General features: G+C 38.6%; 3 protein-coding genes across 6 annotated transcripts in view; 2 read left to right on the top strand and 1 right to left on the bottom strand.

Annotated features, from left to right (window-relative positions):
- The window catches only part of LOC309841033 (olfactory receptor 8B8-like), a gene marked incomplete at both ends in the record, with an annotated part of 127,746 nt that extends 123,423 nt beyond the window's left edge, over positions 1 to 4,323 (top strand). The window contains 2 exon segments of the mRNA XM_082683841.1: position 3,488; positions 3,491 to 4,323. Coding sequence (XP_082539967.1) covers position 3,488; positions 3,491 to 4,323 — 834 coding nt within the window.
- Positions 1 to 20,553, bottom strand: part of LOC309841031 (olfactory receptor 8G5-like) — a gene marked incomplete at both ends in the record, with an annotated part of 188,307 nt that overhangs the window by 44,586 nt on the left and 123,168 nt on the right. The gene's annotated exons all lie outside the window — the stretch shown is intronic.
- Positions 19,512 to 20,444, top strand: LOC309841021 (olfactory receptor 8B3-like; the record flags this gene model as incomplete). Its single annotated transcript, XM_082683826.1, has 1 exon — positions 19,512 to 20,444. One exon carries the CDS (start codon positions 19,512 to 19,514, stop codon positions 20,442 to 20,444), a length of 933 nt encoding a protein of 310 aa, XP_082539952.1.

Genomic DNA, 20,553 nt, shown 5'->3' with positions numbered 1-20,553 from the left:
ATGCCACTCCCTTCTGGCTTCCTAAGTTTCTCTTGAGGGATCCACCGCTATTCTTATCCATGTTCCTTTGTAAGTTAAGGGCTTCTTTTGCGTTGCTGCTTTTTGAATTTATTTTGATAAAGTCTTTAAGATTTTATTTATTTATCTGACAGAGTGCGAGAGAGATCACAAGTAGGCAGAGAGGCAGTTGGGGGGGTGGGAATCAGAATTTCTGCTGAGCAGAAAGCCTGATGCAGAGCTTGATCCCAGGACTCTGAGACCACGACCTGAGCTGAAGGCAGAGGCTTAACCCTCTGTGCCACCCAGGCATGCTAATAAAGTCTTGTCTTAAAGAACTTCTTTAGGCATTATTTTTTGACAACTGTATGATGATAATAATTTGGTAATATTGAAAAACGATATATTTAGGCATAGAGACAAGACTGCTTCAATCACCAGAGGTATTATAAAGTATAATGATTGATTCAGAACCAGATATCACAATCATAATTCAAGTTTTCAGGAGATTCAGCAGTCAGTAAATTTGTGTTGAGTCCCCGAATATAGATTTAGAGCATCTTACATATCTTCTGCCTAGATAAACATGAACATTAGTATATACCTGAGTCTAAAGGTAGATGTCAGTTTAACTCAGTTAAGTAAACTGGGGAGTGGATAAGAAGTTGATCCTTGATACATATATATCTTAGATATATGCATTATGCAATTCTTCTGGGTTTTACCTCTATAAACAGGTCACAGTATTGGGAAGTTTCTATGATTTGGAAATTTTTTCAGCCTCCACCCCACCCCCCACCCCCAATTATGCTTTCTGGTTCTTTCTCACTCTCCTACTAGGGTTTCTGAAATGCATATTTTTTTTCTGAAATTCATATATTGATCCACGTGGTAGCATCCAATAAGTCCCTCAGGCTTTCTCCACTATTTTTCATTGATTTTTTTTTTTTCATTTTGCCCTGCTGACTGAATAGTTTTCAGTGACCTTTAATCAAATTCAATGATCCTTTCTTTTGTTGATATCATTTGATCTCGAACCCCTGTGCTGGGTTTTTGTGTTTTTTTTAGTCAGATATTGTATACTTGAGCACTATGATTTCTGTTTAATACTTTTAAGTTTTCTGGCTTTATGTTGAAATTTTCTCTTGGTTTTTGTATTGTTCTCTGATTACAGTGAACATCTTTATGACCAGTTATTTTGAATTCTCTGACAGATAAATCACATATTAGAACCAGTTTATGGAGATTTCTCTTATTCCTTTTTGGGAAGTATTTCAACTTGCCTTCATTTTCATTGATTCTCTATGCTGGTGTCTGCACATTAGACAAAACACCATCTATCACAATATTCATGGATTGGCCTTAGATTGGAGAAGGTACCACCAATAAACCTGGTTAGAGACTTTGGAGGCCTCTCAATTTTGTGTAGTCTAAACCCCTTTGTTTGTTCTTAGTTGCACCTCTTCTCCCTCCCCGCCATGCCCCCATGCATCCAAATTGTGCCTGGTTCTGTCTGTGTTCTAAAACAAGCAAGACTGAAGAAATTCATCAGATAGCTCACAGATAAGTTATATTATTGCACACATAGTGCACAGATTTCCCTCAGCAGAGAGGCTGTAAGGAAGGGCTTTTAAATTACTTGTTCTATACTGAGCCAGGGGAATGAGCTCTGGTGACTTCCAGTCTATACCACCACTTTTTTCTCTTTCTCCATATGCCAATAAAACATGTTGGGTCCTGTACATGCAGTGTTTGCTCTCTGACACTGACTATCTAGAAGCCAGTCTTCTGGACACACCTAATAAAAGTTGGGGCATTGGATATATGGTGCAATTCTTTCCCTCCTCATAGAGAAACCAGGAACTGGAGGGTTTTATCCCAATTTGGAGGTGCTGTGCAAGGGAAAATGTTACAATAAGAGGATTTCCCTAAAAGTTCCAATGTGATAGATACATTCTTTTACAGGGAAGAGGACTACCTTAGATATTACCTGGATTTCTTATAAAGGGAATACGTACCTGAAACATTTCTGAATCACTGCATTCATGAAGGGTAGGAAGCTTCTAGAGCTTCCTCTTCCACCATATTACCTACCTGGAAATGGGAATTTATTTTTGGCTCCTCTTTGGAGATGTTATTCCCTACAGTGGAGGGAAATCTTGAATAAAAGTTTGAGTCCCTAAAGAATTAGAGAGACATTTTGGTCCTTTGTGTAAATACATCCCCTCAATGCCCTATTACCCCAGAAACCATTCCCTGTGGAAGAGGCTGACAAACTTCTGTCCTGTTTATAACTGAGGACATTATATCATTACCCTCACCTTAAGTCTTCTCTGATTTACCACATGGCAAAAATGATGACAATAAAGGCCATTTATTTTTACCTGCCACTTAAGAGGACTCATAATCAGAAATTGTTGTCTGTGGTTCAGAAGGATTTCTAAGATAAGCGTGGACTCTGTCCTCATAGACTCAAAGGAAGAAAAGCCACAGAGACTAAATCTGCCCTTTAAGGACCACAGGGGTAATACTGGTAAGGAAGGACCAAGGTGTTTTTGCCTAAGGAGGTGAGTTTCTGAATTCCAGTTATATTCATGCCTTCCTTTTGTGATGAAAGCTCAGGGATCTAAGATATGCCAATTTCTATTTGTTTGTTTGTTTGTTCATTTATTTAGGTTATGTTATGTTAGTCACCATACAGTACATCATTAATTTTTGATGTAGTATTTCAAGATTGCTTTCCAGTTTTTGCAGTCCTCAGACTCAGATTAAATTGGTAGAAGGACCTGCTTAGGGGAGAGTGGTGGTGCAGGGAAGGTTTGGAGACATTATTAGGTTTCAAGAATGCAATTTACTGGTCAATTTCATTGACGGTTACTTTATGATGTGGGGCAGGAATTTAAACTCTTCGAGGCTCTGAATCTTTAGTTCAAAATAAGAAACAAAATTCTTCATTCCCACTGCACAACATCCAAACCCCATTAGAGGTCAGCACCGGGTTGGTGGGGTTGCCGCCTCCATTTTACTGCTTTGGTGAGGGGTCACATAGTCAAGGAAGTGAAATGAGAGAAGGTGATTCTCTCCTGGTCCAATCTTCTCCCTTAACCTTTGGTTTTCACAGCAGTCTTGTTGGCATATGGAAGCACTGGCCTTCATACTGTTGGCCAGGTTTTGAATGTCTTTGCTTATACAGTATATCAAGACTATAATAAAGGAATGTCCATGTCACTAGATTCATGATGATGACAAAGCAGATTCTGTGGGTCCAGGTTGGGCTAGTCTCAGACATTTCCAGTACAAACCCAACTCCTGTGAGAGGATATATAGTGGGAAATACTGAATTATTTTCTTTGTAACAGTTTTCTCCTGTGTTCACAGATCCCTTTGAGAAGAATGGCTTCTGGAAATGCTTCTTTTGTGACCAAATTCATTCTTGTGGGGCTAACAGACCTACCAGATCTCCAGCTCCCTCTGTTCTGCCTGTTTCTAGTCACTTACATGGTCACTGTGTTGGGAAATTTGGGTTTGTTGACCCTAATCAAGCTGAATGCACACCTGCACACCCCCATGTACTTTTTCCTCTTCAATTTGTCCTTCATAGATCTCTGTTATTCTTCTGTGTTTACACCCAAAATGCTGATTAACTTTACATCAAAGAAGAATGTTATCTCCTACAGGGGATGCATGACCCAGCTTTACTTTTTCTGTTTTTTTGCTGTTTCTGAAGCTTATGTGCTGACATCAATGGCCTATGATCGCTATGTGGCCATCTGTAACCCACTCTTATATAATGTTGCCATGTCTCCCAAAGTGTGTTCCATCCTTATACTTGGTTCATACTTGGTGTCATTTTTGGATGCCATGGCTCACACAGGATGCATGCTGAGACTGACCTTCTGTGATGCAAACACCATCAACCATTATTTGTGTGATATCTTCCCTCTGCTCCAGCTCTCCTGCACCAGTACCTACGTGAATGAGCTGGTGGTTTTCATTTTAGAGGGTATCAATGTGATTGTGCCCACTATTACCATCTTTGTCTCTTATGGTTTCATCCTGTCCAGCATCCTGCGCATCAGCTCCACTGAGGGCAGGTCCAAAGCCTTCAGCACGTGCAGTTCCCACATAATTGCTGTTTCTCTCTTCTTTGGATCAGGTGCGTTTATGTATCTTCAACCATCTTCTGCTGGGTCTATGGATGAGGGAAAAATCTCCTCTGTCTTTTATACCAATGTGGTTCCCTTGATGAACCCTTTCATTTACAGCTTGAGAAACAAAGACATTAAATGTGCTGTGAGAAAAACTTTCAGCAAGAGACAGTTTTGATCAACAGTGTCTGTCTTTGTAGTTTGTTATACATGGGGGGATTCTGTGTGCTTAAATAAAATACTTGAAGTGGCAGTCTTCTTAGTATTTTTTCCTAATATGTTAAAGGATATTTGAGTCTCACAATTTATTTTTATTCTTTATATAATAGGTCTTTTAGTTTTCCTCACCAATAGCAGAATATCTTCTCCACCTTTTTTTTAATTAATTTTTTTTATTTTTTATAAACATATATTTTTATCCCCAGGGGTACAGGTCTGTGAATCACCAGGTTTACACACTTCACAGCACTCACCAAAACACATACCCTCCGCAATGTCCATAACCCCACCCCCCTTCTCCCAAACCCTCTCCCCCCAGCAACCCTCAGTTTGTTTTGTGAGATTAAGAGTCACCTATGGTTTGTCTCCCTCCCAATCCCATTCTTCTCCACCTTTTTGTTCTGTTTATTTTTTTATTGTGTCATGTTAGCCACCATACAATACATCATCACTTTTTGATGTAGCATTCCAAGATTCATTGTTTGCCTGTAACACCCAGTGCCCCTTGCAATAGGTGCCCTCTTTAATGCCCACAACCAGGCTACCCATTCCCCAACCCCTCCCCTAAAATCCTCAGTTTGTTTCTCAGAGTCCATAGTCTCTCATGGTTCATCTCCCCTTTCAATCTCCCCCCTTTTCATTTCCTTCTCCTAATTGAATAGTAGCATTACATAATAAACATGTTGTTTCCTTTTTCCCATTTTCATTTTTTCCTCTACAACATGGTGAATGGTCATCATTTTGGCAGACTTTTCTCTTTTACCTTTGTACAGTCAAACCAACATGTAACTGATCATTTAAAAAAACATTTTTATTGTATGGCTGGGTAAGTGAAACTCAGAATAGTTAGATTTACCTAAAGTCACACAGCTTTGTAAAGATTTAGTCTAAATTCTTAACCTTCTGATATCATGTCTACCACTGTTTGTAGTCTGTTTTGCTCTAATTTATTTATTTTTAGTTTCAAGTTTTTATATAAATTCCTGGTAGTTAACATGCAGTGTCATATTAGTTTCAGGTATAGAATTTCATGATTTGTCACATGCATCCAACACCCAGTGCTCATCACAACCAATTTCCTCCTTAATTTCCATCTCTCATTTAACCTATCTCTTGCCCAAGTCCCCTACAGCATCCTGTTTGTTGTCTTTTGTCAAGAATCTTTTTTATATTGCATGGAGCAATGGGTGTAGTGCATAAACAATGAATCTTGGAACACTGAAAAAATAAAATAAAATAAATAAATTTTAGAATTAAAAAAAAGAATCTGTTTTATGGTTTGCCTTTCTTTTTGCCTCCCACATTCGTTTTGTTTTTTTAAATTCCATATATGTGTGAAATCATATGGTATTTGTCTTTCTCTGACTGACTTATGTCACTTAGCATAGAACACCAGTCAGGTTATTTAATTGGCTAACAAAATCCAATTGTGAGAATTTATTTTCTGGTATAGGATGTTGGATTATTTTTATTTTTAGGAAACACAAACAGATGACTACTTCAAAAATCATCAGTCCTTAATCAGGTGATAATTTAAATATTTCTAAGATAACTTTAATAAAATTATTATTTTACCTGTTTTCTAATTTCTACTCAAGATTTAGGTATTGTTAAATTTAGCATAACTGGTGTGTTGGCTTGTTTTTGTTTTAGATGTTTGGTATCCCTAAAATCCTGACTATGGTTTATTTATTAATTTTTAAAAAATAATTTTTTAAATTGAAGTATAGTTGACATACAATATTCTGTTAGTTTTATGCATAAAGCATAGTGATCTGACATTTATATACATTATCAAATCTTTACCATGGAGTGTAGTTGCTATCTGTCACCAGACAGTCACTGACTTATGGTTTTAAATGAAAGACATTAAGGAAGGCTTGTGATCTGATGAGTACTGGGTATTATATGCAACTAGTGAATCACTGAACACTGTGTCAAAAACTAATGATGTACTATAGGTTGGCTAACTGAACTCAGTTTAAAAAATGACCTCTGACACCACATCCCTTAATCGTTATATCAACATGCTTTATTTTCACTTAACAAGTTCCATTTCTTAAAATAGTTGGTTTTGGTTGTAGGTTTTGTTTGTTTGTTTCCTTTTACTTACTGTCTCTTTTGATGCAATTGTTTTGCCTATTGAAACACATGTGTCAATATGTAAATGTTCTCTATTGATATTCAGGAACTGTTATAGACATTACAAAGATGCATCCATTTTGTTCATATTTTATCACTATTTGAGGTACCTAAAAGTATATGTTAACACTGGTCACTAATCTTCTTTTAAGAGGTCTCAGAATTCAAATGCAATCTGCTTCAATTTCAAAAAGACTTTCAGAAATGGCAGTTTTTTATTTCAGAAAGGATAAACTACCTTTTGAACTAAATTCCACTTTTCAAATTATTTGGGGGGAAGTTCATTAAAATTGTTATAAATGTGAGAAAACAAAATTTATTAAAGTTCAGATTTGCAAAGATTTTGTAAAAGCAATTAGGTGACAGCTTTCTGATTAGTAGTTTAAACACTACGCAGGTATAGGGACTTTTTTTTTTTAAGCCAGAGAACCAAGTCAGGTCGGTCACACACATAACATAGAATATCCCTTATGGTTTTTCCTTTTTTGAGTTATGTGAATGGCAATAAAAAAAGGTATAAGAGGAAGTATGAGTCTATTGAAATTGTCCCAGCTAGGAGCTAAGCAGGGAAGCCATGAGATTTGTCTGTACCTATGTCCTAGGACAGAGCTGTCTCTGAATCAGTGTGCAAGCTTGGCTTTCTAAGCAATAACAAAAATGATCCTCCTACTTCAGAACTTCAGAACTGGAAGCAACGTTGATTACATTCTGAATTTTCATGTAAACTTTCTATACATGAGCAGGTGTTGCTCAGACCAGACTTAGAATAGGCATGATCAGGTTCACTGTTGTTCAGGTGTCATGAAAAGCAGAAGTACAAGAAGCTTTGAGTTCCATGTCCTTTTAATTGCTGAATCCCTAAATCCCTAAATTTATTAAATTTATTGAACCTCATTCTGTACTCTTCCTGACACTGCCTCCTTAAACACACACACACACACACACACACACACACACACACACAAACACCTACACACAATGTTCTAGTTATATTATATGAGATATTGAGTGTATGATATGGAACCCACTTTCAGGTAGATGGTTCCTGGTTCCAGCTCCTGAGAGGAAGGGGACTGAGCAGGAAGTACTTTTGAATCTAGGAAAAGGAAATAGTTATTGCTTTTAACATTTGCTTGGAAAAACACATACAAACATGCATGCATATATATACTGAGACACACACATACACATTCACTTGCAGACACACACACACACACACAGTGTTTTGTACCTCTGACTACCTAGCAACATGTGGCATTGGAGAGTATGTCACAAATATATAAGGCTTGGGGGGAGACAAGATGGCGGGGAAGTAGGAGGAGGTGCCATTTCAACCCGTACTCTAAAGTGAGCTGATTACCTACCAAAGAACTCCAATCACCCATGAAATCAGCCTGAGATCAGAATTATACACGTCTGGATCTCTATAGGGGCAGAAGACACCAGTGGGCAGTGTTTCTGTGTTTTTGTTTTAGTCCTGATAATATATATATCTTATACTTGGGGTTCTATTTGACAAGGTTCTTCCTTTTTTTGCCTATATATATATATTTTTTTTCTCTTGTCATATACTTTTATCAGTCTTTTTGTTTGTCTGTTTTTGTTTGTATAGTTTGTAAATCTTACCTTGGGGCCCATTTGGGCTGAACCTTCTCTCCCCCCCCCCCACCATGGGACATTTCTTATTTATTTATTTTCAATTTATTTATTTTCAGAAAAACAGTATTCATTATTTTTACACCACACCCAGTGCTCCATGCAATCCGTGCCCTCTATAATACCCACCACCTGGTACCCCAACCTCCCACCCCCCCCGGCCACGTCAAACCCCTCACATTGTTTTTCAGAGTCCATAGGCTCTCATGATTCACCTCCCCTTCCAATTTACCCCAACTCCCTTCTCCTCTCTAACACCCCTTGTCCTCCATATTTGTTATGCTCCACAAATAAGTGAAACCATATGATAATTGACTCTCTCTGCTTGACTTATTTCACTCAGCATAATCTCTTCCAGTCCCGTCCATGTTGCTACAAAATTTGGGTATTCATCCTTTCTGATGGAGGCATAATACTCCATAGTGTATATGGACCACATCTTCCTTATCCATTCGTCCGTTGAAGGGCATCATGGTTCTTTCCATAGTTTGGCAACTGTAGCCATTGCTGCTATAAACATTGGGGCCCTTCTTTTCACGACATCTGTGTCTTTGGGGTAAACACCCAGGAGTGCAATTGCAGGGTCATAGGGAAGCTCTATTTTTAATTTCTTGAGGAATCTCCACACTGTTCTCCAAAGAGGCTGCACCAACTTGCATTCCCACAAAGAGTGGAAGAGGGTTCCCCTTTCTCCACAACCTTTCCAAACATGTTGTTTCCTGTTTTGTTAATTTTGGCCATTCTAACTGGTGTAAGGTGATATCTCAATGTGGTTTTAATTTGAATCTCCCTGAGGGCTAATGATGATGAACATTTTTTCATGTGTCTGATAGCCATTTGTATGTCTTCATTGGAGAAGTGTCTGTTCATATCTTCTGCCCATTTTTTGGTATGTTTGCCTGTTTCATGTGTGTTGAGTTTGAGGAGTTCATTATAGATCCTGGATATCAACCTTTTGTCTGTACTGTCATTTGCAAATATCTTCTCCCATTCTGTGGATTGCCTTTTTGTGTTTTAGACTGCTTTCTTTGCTGTGCAGAAGCTTTTGATTTTGATGAAGTCCCAAAGATTTATTTTCGCTTTTGTTTCCTTTGCCTTTGGAGACATATCTTGAAAGAAGTTGCTGTGGCTGATATCAAAGAGATTACTGTTTATGTTCTCCTCTAGGATTCTGACGGATTCCTGTCTCATGTTGAGGTCTTTTATCCATTTTGAGTTTATCTTTGTGTATGGTGTAAGAGAATGGTTGAGTTTCATTCTTCTACATATAGCTGTCCAGTTTTCCCAGCACCATTTATTGAAGAGACTGTCTTTTTTCCACTGTATATTTTTTCCTGTTTTGTCGAAGATTAATTGACCATAGAGTTGAGGGTCCATATCTGGGCTTTCTACTCTGTTCCACTGGTCTATGTGTCTGTTTTGATGCCAGTACCATGCTGTCTTGGTGATCACAACTTTGTAATAAAGCTTGAAATCAGGTAACGTGATGCCCCCAGCTTTATTTTTGTTTTTCAACATTTTCTTAGTGAGTCGGGGTCTCTTCTGATTCCATACAAATTTTTGGATTATTTGCTCCAGCTCTTTGAAGAATACCAGTGGAATTTTGATCGGAATAGCATTAAAAGTATAGATTGCTCTAGGCATTATAGACATTTTAACAATGTTTATTCTTCCGATCCAAGAGCATGGAATGGTCTTCCATCTTTTTGTGTCTTCTTCAATTTCTTTCATGAGTGTTCTGTAGTTCTCTCAAGTACAGATCCTTTACCTCTTTGGTTAGTCTTATTCCCAGGTATCTTATGGTTCTTGGTGCTATAGTAAATGGAATAGATTCTCTAATTTCCCTTTCTGTATTTTCATTGTTAGTGTATAAGAAAGCCACTGATTTCTGTACATTGACTTTGTATCCTGCCACCTTGCTGTATTGCTGTATGAGTTCTAGTAGTTTGGAGTGGAGTCTTTTGGGTTTTCTATATTAAGAATCATGTCATCTGTGAAGAGAGAGAGTTTGACTTCTTCATTGCCAATTTGGATACCTTTTATTTCTCTTTGTTGTCTGATTGCTGTTGCTAGGACTTCTAATACTATGTTGAACAAGAGTGGTGAAAGTGGGCATCCTTGTCATGTTCCTGATCTCAATGGGAAGGCTGCAAGCTTTTTCCAATTGAGGATGTTATTTGCTGTGGGTCTTTCATAGATAGATTTGATGAGGTTCAGGAATGTTCCCTCTATCCCTATACTTTGAAGTGTTTTAATCAGGAACGGATGCTGAATTTTGTCAAATGGTTTTTCTGCATCAATTGAGAGGACCATATGGTTCTTCTCTCTTCTCTTATTGATTTGTTGTATCACATTGATTGATTTGCAAATGTTGAACCATCCTTGTAGCCCAGCAATGAATCCCACCTGATCATGGTGGATAATCTTTTTAATGTGCTGTTGGATCCTATTGGCTAGGATCTTGTTGAGAATCTTAGCATCCATATTCATTAGTGATATTGGTCTGAAATTCTCCTTTTTGGTAGGGTCTTTGCCTGGTTTGGGGATCAGCGTAATGCTGGCTTCATAGAAAGAGTCAGGAAGTTTTCCTTCTGCTTCAATTTTTTGAAACAGCTTCAGGAGAATAGGTGTTCTTTCTTCTTGAAGGTTTGGTAGAATTCCCCAGGGAATCCGTCAGGTCCTGGGCTCTTGTTTTTTGGGAGGTTTTTGATCACTGCTTCAATCTTGTTATTAGATATCGGTCTATTCAGGTTGTCAATTTCTTCCTGGTTCAATTTTGGTAGTTTATATTTTCCAGGAATGCATCCATTTCATCTAGGTTGCTAAGCTTATTGGCATATGACTGTTGATAATAACTTCTGATGATTGTTTCTACTTCCTTGGTGTTCGTTGTGATCTCTCCCTTTTCATTCATAATTTTATGAAATTGGGCTTTCTCTCTTTTCTTTTGGATTAGTGTGGCCAATGGTTTATTGATCTTATTGATTCTTTCAAATAACCAGCTTCTAGTTTCATTGATACGTTCTACTGTATCTCTGGTTTCTACCTCATTGATCTTTGCTCTAATCTTGATTATTTCCCTTCTTATGTGTGGAGTTGGTTTGATTTGTTATTGATTCTCCAGTTCTTTAAGGTGTAGAGACAGCTGCTGTGTTCTGGATTTTTCAATTTTTTTTTGAGGGTGGCTTGGATGGCATGTATTTCCCCCTTAGGAACGCCTTGGCTCTATCCCATAGGTTTTGGACCAAAGTGTCTCCATTCTCATTGGTTTCCATGAATTGTTTCAGTTCTTCTTTGATCTCCTAGTTGATCCAAGCATTCTTTAAGCAAGGTGGTCTTTAGCTTACAGGTGTTTGAGTTCCTTCTGAACTTTTCCTTGTGATTGAGCTCCAGTGTCAAAGCAGTGTGGTCTGAGAATATGCAGGGAATCATCTCAGTCTTTTGGTATCAGTTGAGTCCTGATTTGTAATCCAGTATATGGTCTATTCTGGAGAAGGTTCCGTGTGTACTTGAGGAGAATGAGTATTCTGTTGTTTTAGGGTGGAATGTTCTGTATACATCTATGAGGTCCTTCTGGTCCAATGCTCTTGTTTCTTTATTGATTTTCTGTTTCGATGATCTATTTCTGAGAGAGGCATGTTAAGATCCCCTACGATTAGTGTATTCATATCAATATGACTCTTTATGTTGATTAACAGTTTTCTTAAGTAATTGGCTGCTCCCATATTGGGGGAATAGATATTTACAATTGTTTGATCATCTTGGTGGATAGTCCCTTTAAGGATTATGTAGTGTCCTTTTGTATCTCTGACTTTAGTTTGACGTCTAATTTATCTGATATGAGAATTGCTACCCCAGCCTTCTTTTGAGGCCCATTGGCATGAAAGACGCTTCTCCATCCCTTCACTTTCAATATGGGTATATCTTTATGTTCTCAAAATGGGTCTCTTGTAGACAACATATGGATGGGTCCTGTAGTTTTATCCAATCTGCAACCCTGTGCTGTTTTATGGGTGCATTTAGGCCATTCACATTGATTATTGATAGATACGTTTTTATTGACATCAAGTTACCTTTGAAGTATTTCTTTCTGTAGACTGTCTCTTTCTGTTCAATGCTATTCTTGGGATTTTTCCTCTTTTATAGAACCCCCCTTAATATTTCCTGCAGTGTTGGCTTGGAGGTTGCATAGTCTTTTAAGCCTTGCCAGTCTTGAAAACTCTTTATCTCTCCATCCATTTTGAATGTCAGTCTTGCTGGATAAAGTATTCTTGGCTGCATGTTCTTCTCATTTAGTGCCCTGAATATACCTTGCTAACCATTTTTGGCTTGCCAGGTCTCTGTGGACAGGTCTGACGTTATTCTGATGGGCTTTCCTCTGTAAGTAAAGAGCCTCTTTGCCCTGGCAGCTTTCAAAAGATTTTACATACAATTATAATTCCTCAATTTGACTATCAGGTGTTGTGATGTTTTTTTGGAATGTATAATCTTGTGTGGAGACTGTTCAGCCTCTAGTACATGAACGCTGGTTCCATTCATGAGATTGGGAAAATTTTCATGAAGGACTTGTTCCACTATATTTTCTAGACTTCTTTCTTTCTCCTCCCCTTCAGGGATTCCAATAATTCTGACATTGGAACGCTTCATGGCATCATTTATTTCCCTGATTCTGTTTTCGTGGTTTCTAAGCTGTTTGTTCCAGGCTTCCTCCTGATCGTTTCTCTCTGTTTGTCTTCCAGATCACTAATTCTATCTTCTGTCTCAGTTACCCTAGATTTGAGAGAGTTTAGATTAGATTGGAACTCATTGAGAGCATTGTGAACCTCCTTCCTGGTAGCTTTAAGCTCTGCCCTAACATTGTGAACATCCTGTCTGGTCGCTTTCAGTTCGGCCCTAATCAATTCCATTTGGTCATCCATGGCTTTCTCCAACCTAGCTATCGCCTGGATAATTGTTAGCCTGAATTCTCTTTCCAACATATTGTCTATGTCGATAGCTGTTAGCTCTGTTGCAGAAGGCCCATCCTCTGTATTATTCTTCTGTTGGGCATTCCTCCTCCCCGTCATTTTGTTGAGAGATGACTGAATGGATGTAGCTGGATGTATCGGCTGTGGTGCAGTCAAGGTGCACCCTGGAATGCCTCTGAGCAATCAGGATTCCCCACCCAAACAAGAGACAAAAGAAAAAGAAAAAAAGGAAAAGAAGAAAAAAAGAGAGAGAGAGAGAGAGAGACAGGAAAGAATGGGAAGATGAAAAAGAAGTTTCAGCTCAGATGGGCCTCAAGGTAAGATTTATGAAGTAGACAAACAAAAAGAGATAAAAAGACTGATATAAGTATATGACAAGAGAAAAAAAAATATATATGCAAATAAAAAAAGAACCTCGTCAAAAAGAACCCCAAGTGTAAAATTTATATGCTGTTAGGACAAATACAAAAAACACAGAAACACCGGTGGAAGAAGATGGGAGAGTTCTTATAAATTCTCAGTGTATGCAAGGAGGGTTGTTTTGATTCTTTCTGGATGTATCTTGATAACTTTGTTAAAGGACTCAACTTTCCCAAGATAAAGGGGATTAAAAATTGGTTTACCTATAGGGGTAGTATTGATTGGGAAAAGGGGATTACTTTGAAGTTTAACTCTATATGAATATTAGAGGATAAAAATAAAAAGGAATAAACTAGACTAAACTAAACTAAAATTTTAAAAAAGAAATTCAAAAAATAAAAATGCAAAAAAAAAAAACACAGGTGTATGTTCAGGTTGAAAGGTTAGAAAGGTATTATGGAATTTGATGTACTGTACAGCTCGCTGTGATGGTAAATAGTTTAAAAAAGTTACCTATGTGTAAAAAAAAAAAAAAATGAACCAGAATGGTAGGAACGAGTGAACAATACAAATTTTCCTATGAAGTAGTTGTTGTTCTCTTGTATTTCTTTTTTTTTTTTTTTTTTTTCTTTCTTGGTTTGTTTTCTCGGGGAGGAGCTTGCCACGTGAGTTGTCAGTCAATGATGTTTCCTGAGTTAAGTCCTCCCGCCCCCCTCAAGGGGGTGGGCTCTGAGGAAACTGGTTGTTTTCAGGCTTTTGTTTTCTGGCGGTTTTTATCCTTGTTCACTTTTTTTTTTTTTCTCTCACCTTGACCACCTTTGATGGGTTTTGTAGTTTTAGAGGAAAACAAACCGCACCCTGATCTCCCTCTCAGAGAGAAGCCTCAGTCTGGGTGCAGAGCCTAAATAAGTTCCCCCTTGGCCTCTGGCAGAGCAGGTTCCAAGTTGCAGACCCTGGGGGCGCAGGATCTTTTGCTTGTACCCAAAGCCAAGGCAGTGGCGGCTGTCTGGGAGCTCCCGACTGCCAGAGAGGTTCCAAGCAGCAATCACACACTGAGATTTTGCCGCTGGCCCAGCCTGGGAGTGCCCCGCTTGCGCGCACCTCTTTCAGAGGTGGCTATGGCTTGCACGCACCTCTTTCAGAGGTACTAAGAACGGGGTGCAAGTCCATAAGCACCAGGCTGGGATTTTGTGCATCTCTGTCAGGGGAGAGTTTGGGGCATGCAGCTTAGGCTTTGAAACAATGGCACGGGTCAAAGAGCGCCGGCTGGGCCTTTGTAACTCAGGGGAGCATGAAGGACGTGCGCCCGTATATCAAGCTTTGTGGTAGGGCTCGCGCCTTCCGGTTCTGCAGACTGGCCGTGGCTCCCATCCCCTCACAGGAGCTATAACCCACACATTCTCAGGCACGCTGGTGGCTTAGGGACCAAGAGCTGGTTTCTCCGCTGCACTCTCTCTGCCTCAGCGCCGGGGAGGCTGTCCAGGGACCTTGGACTTAAGCCCCTGTCCCTATCCGCCCCGATTCCCACAATATCCCCCCATGATCCTTTGCTCTTTTGGAGTGATTTCAACCAGACTCCAAGTTAATGCTGGTCCCCAGACGCAGGGCACTCTCGCTCATATTGGGGTATTACTTTCCAACCAGTTGCCTCTGGTGGCTCCCTCCCCCTTTTGTTTATCTTCGATATCAGTCTGCCGTTCCCACTCCGCTTTACCTGCCCACTGGTGTCTTCTGCCCCTGTAGAGATCCAGACGTGTATAATTCTGATCTCAGGCTGATTTCATGGATGATTGGAGTTCTTTGGCAGGTAATCAACTCACTTTAGGGTACAAGTTGAAAATGCGCCTCCTCCTACTTCCCCACCATCTTGTCTCCTTTAGTGCCTCTTTTTAAATACCACATGCAGTCATGGAGTTTCCTAGCAGGACTTTTGACCTCATATCATATAATTAGTAATCTACTCTTTACCTTGGATCCTTTCCGGAATTTTCCATTTTGAATTTTCATCACTTTTTGTAACCTAATTTTGTGAGTGTAGAAGTTTCAAAATCATATACAGTATGTTGGAAATATCCTAAACACAGATCTTAGATATAGATCTTAGATCATAGAGCATAAAGAAAGACTTTTAAAGTGAAGTCTGCTATAGACTGAATGTGGCTTTCTCAAATTCCTATGTTGAAACTTAATCCTTAGTGTATTATGGTATTAGGAAGTGAGAACTCTGGCAGTAGATTAGGTCCTGAAGGTGGGGCCTTCATGAATGGGATCAGTGCCCTTATAAAAGAGATATCAGAGAGTTCCCTTTTTTCCTTTGGTCATGTGAGGACAGAGCAAGAAGACAAACAGTCTATGAAGCAGAAAAAGAGACCTCACCAGAGATGAAAAATCTCCTGGTGCCTTGATCTTGGATTTGCCACACTCCAGAACTGTGAGAAATAAATTTCTCTTGTTTATAAGCCCCCAATCCATGGATTTGTTATAATAGCTCAAAGAGACTAATATGTGCCCAAGTGGTCTTTTCTATCTTTTTACCTTTAGAGTTGACATTAAGAAGGGCACTTGATGTAATGTGCACTGGGTGTTATACCCAACTGATGAATCGCTAAATTCTACCCCTGAAACTAATACATTATATGTTAACAAATTAATTTAAATAAAAAATTAAAATAAAAAATCTGTAATTGTGGTAGGTATAAGCCATTGTTTTATGTTTGGAGCCATGTCTTATTTTAAGCAGTTTTCGCATTTGTAAAAATTCAGAGACTGATTGCTTTTTTACTACTAACAGAATCCTCTCTGTAAAAGTAAAGAATGATGCTTTTGCCCTTCTCAGCCTTTAAATATAAGTGTGTGTGTAAATATATGCTTATGTGTTCTTCAGATGAATTCAGAATACATCAGGGATACTAGCTTCTAATTTTCTTTCCTTGTACTATTTTTGTCTGGATTTGGTATCAGGGTAATGCTGGACTCATTGAATGGATTTGAAATTCTACCCTATTCTTTAGTTTTATGGGACTTGATAAGGACTGGTGTTAATTCTTCTTTAAATAATTGGTAGAATTTATACTAGAAGCTTAGATTTTCCTTCTAGAGAGGTTTTAGATTATTGATTTAATCATGATACCCCCTATGGTTCTGTTCAGAATTTCTTTGTATTCATGATTTATTTTAGCGGGTAGTATGTTTCTAGGAATCTATTCATTTCATCTAGATTATCTAGTTGGTGTATAAATGTTCATATAATCTTATATCCTTTACTTTTTATTTCTGTGACATCAGTTTTATTGTCTCCTCTTTCATTTCTAATTTTACTTATTGGGATCTTCTCTCTTTGTTCTTATTTAGACTTGCTGAGGGCTTGCCAATTTTATCTTATAAAACAGCTCTTATTTTCAGTGATTCTACTATTATTTTCTATTTTCTATTTGATGTATTTCTGCTTTATTTGTTCTTTTCTTTCTAGTTCCTTCAGGTATAAAGGTAGGTTGTTGATTCAAGTGTCTCTTCTTTTTCAGTATAGGTGTTTATTGTAATAGCTTTCCTTCTTGGTGTCCATGTGTAAGCCTAGCACACACCCTCACATATTTTCCTACTTGGTCATATACTCACATATATTATTGGGGTTGTAGTTTTGATTTAAAGTAATATTTCTGACATTTTGCTTTTGTCCCTAAAAAAGGCTTTATTTAATGCATACATGTGTTTTGTGTCTATTAACATTTTTAGTTATAGCTACTTTTAATACTTTTATCTAACTTCCATATCAAAAGTAAAAGAAATTTACCCACCACTTTTATAATGCAATATACTGTATTGTTATGTGTTTACCTTTACCACTTTATTTTAGACTTTCTTAAGGTAATCTGATGTTATTTAGTGTCCTTTCTTTTCAACACTTCTTATAGGGCAGGTTTAGTGGTGATGAACTTCTCCAGCTTTTTCTTCATGTGAGAAAAAAATGTTTTCTCTTCTCCTTTGGTATTTATGCTATTCTTGGTGGACCCTTTTTTTTTTTCTTTCAGTACCTTGAATAGATCATCCCACTCTCTTCTGACCTGCAAGATTTCTGTTGAAATCCATTGAATTCTGCTGAAAAATTCACTGATGTTCTTATAGGGGTTTTATTGTATGGGATAAATTGCATGTTTCTTGCTCCTAGAAAGTTCCCTTTGTCCTTTCCCCCAAAGACCTGTTGCCAGTTTGGTTTTTCTTAAGCCCGTGTCTAAATGTGCTTGGTAACTAGTAAAATCCTCCAGGGGTTATAGTTTAAGTAATACATTGTTCTGAGGGGCAGTTGCAAGTTGGGTCATTAGATACATGATTGGAGGAAAAGAGTTTTCTACTGATAGCTGTGTGCTGAGTCAGTGGGATGTGTGTATGGTGGGCAGGTGGCTATTGTGATTTCCAACCCAAACTGCAGTCCCTGTTCTCTCTTAGCTTGTGCAGCTAAACAATGCCATATTCCATGTCCCCTCACCTTTCTGAGACATACAGTACAAAAGCTAGTTTTATGGGTAGCTCCTAAACAACTTGAGGCTTTGGATGTATGGTACACCTCTTTCCTTTTCCAGGGAGTAGCTAGGAACTGGGGGATTTTTGTCCCAATCACATGCGCTATGCCAACATAGGTTCTATGACAAGAGGTTATCTTTAATTTTCCTAACAGCTTCAATATGTCTGGTTTCATGCATGTACTGGATGCCTGACCGTCTTAGCCATTTTCTAGATTTCTTATAAAGGGAATCAGTATGCAAATTGTTTTTGAATTAGTGTGTCATGTAGAAAAGTAGAGATTAAGGCTTCCTCCTCCACCATTTTGCAGAATGGAAAATGGATCTTGGCTATTCCTTGAGGTGAGGTATGATCCCTACAGGGAAGGGAAAAGTTGATCAAATTGTTGAATCCCTAAGGAACTGAAGACAGATTATGGTCCAGGGTGTTTATAGAATCCCCACAGTTTCTGATTACACTTAGAGATTTTCCTTGGGGAAGATACTGAGCAAGATTCTGCCTTGTTTACAACCGAGTACATTATATAATCACACACACATTATATCTTCTGTGACTTACCAAGAGGCAAAAATGATAATAGTAAAGACTGTTTTTGTCTACTGTTTAAGGGAACTCAAAGTCATAATTAGAAATTATGATCTACAGTTCTAAAAGATTTTCTAGCGTATATCAGCAATTAAGTGTTGGCTGCATTTTCTTTGAGTTAAAGGAACAAATTTCACAGTCTGAAATTGTCCTTCCATGACAATGGGAGTAATAATGATAAGGAAGCACCAAAGTTTTCTGGCTTAAGGTGGGTGAACTTCTAAATTTCATTTTTATTCATGTCCTCCTTTTTTGAGATGGAAGTCTGAGGATCAAAGATATGTCACTTTCCCCAGTTTTGCAGTCCTGAGTCTCAAGTGAAATAGAAAAAAATCTGCCAGGAGCTGGGAGTGTTTAGAGATATTGTAGGTGGTGGTCAAAGAATGCATTCTGTCTGTGTTGCTACTACAGATTTGTGACTTTGATTCTGTGGCATGGAGCCGTAACTTCCTGTAGACTGGTTCTTTAGTTTTGGATTAGAAACAATCTACTTGATTTCCATCACACCAAGTTCAATCTGCATTAGAAGCCAGTTCCAGGTCTCAGTTTCCAGTTTTATTGCTGAAGAGAGGGCTCAAGTGAATGAAAATGATTGAGGAGAGAAAGATAGTTCTGTCCTGGTGCAAACTTCTTCCTTAACTCCCCTCCCCCCAACAGTTATGTTTACATTTGGCAGTATTTCCCTTTACTCTATAGGCTGTTTTGAAGTTCTTTGTTATTTAGCTTACAGAGCCCAATAAGGGGCAGTCTGAGTCACTCAGTAATATGATAATTGAAAAGTAGTTTGTGCATCCAGATTGGGCTAATGTTTTATCTTCCCTGTGCATACACCACACCTGGGAGAAGAGATGGTGGAAAAATCTGGGTTTTTCTCTTTCTAACATTTTCCTTCTATGCTCACAGATCCCCTTAGAGAAGAATGGCCCATGGAAATGCTTCCTTTGTGACTGAATTCATTCTGGCGGGGCTCACAGACCTTCCAGATCTCCAGCTCCCCCTCTTCTGTCTCTTTCTAGTCATGTATGTGGTCACTGTGTTGGGAAATTTGGGCTTGATAATTCTAATAGGGCTCAGTTCACATCTGCACACCCCCATGTACTTTTTCCTCTTCAATTTGTCCTTCATAGACCTCTGTTATTCTTCTGTGTTTACACCCAAAATGCTGATTAACTTCACATCAAAGGAAAATATTATCTCCTACCTTGGGTGCATGACCCAGCTTTACCTTTTCTGTTTTTTTGCTATTTCTGAATGTTATGTGCTGACATCAATGGCCTATGATCGCTATGTGGCCATCTGTAACCCACTGTTATATAACGTTGCCATGTCCCCTAAAGTGTGTTCCATCCTTATGCTTGGTTCATATTTGATGGCATTTTCAGGTGCCATGGCTCACACAGGATGCATGCTGAGACTGACCTTCTGTGATGCAAACACCATCAACCATTATTTGTGTGACATCCTCCCTCTGCTCCAGCTCTCCTGTACAAACACCTATGTGAATGAGCTGGTTGTCTTGATTGTGGCAGGCATCAATGTGATTGTGCCCAGTGTCACCATCTTTGTCTCCTATGGTTTCATCCTATCCAGCATCCTGCGCATTAGCTCCACTGAGGGCAGATCCAAAGCCTTCAGCACATGCAGCTCCCACATAATTGCTGTTTCTCTATTCTTTGGCTCCTGTGCTTTTATGTATCTTAAGCCATCTTCTGCTGGTTCTATGGATGAGGGGAAAATCTCTTCTATCTTTTACACCAATACAGTTCCCTTGATGAACCCTTTCATTTACAGCTTGAGAAACAAAGATGTTAAACTTGCCCTTAGGAAAATTGTGAGTAGGAGGCAGTTTTAATAGGAAAGAATGTCTCTCTGCAGTTAGTTACACAGCAGGGAGGTTTTTGGTTTTTTAGGGGGGTTTTTTGTTTTGTTTTTTGGGTTTTTTTTTTTCTAGCAGGGAACTT

Source organism: Mustela nivalis, assembly GCF_964662115.1.
Source record: "Mustela nivalis genome assembly, chromosome: 9".
In the NCBI taxonomy this organism is placed as follows: Eukaryota; Metazoa; Chordata; class Mammalia; order Carnivora; family Mustelidae; genus Mustela; species Mustela nivalis.
Note: the sequence above shows the minus strand (reverse complement) of the source record. Positions and strands in the feature narration are given on the sequence as shown.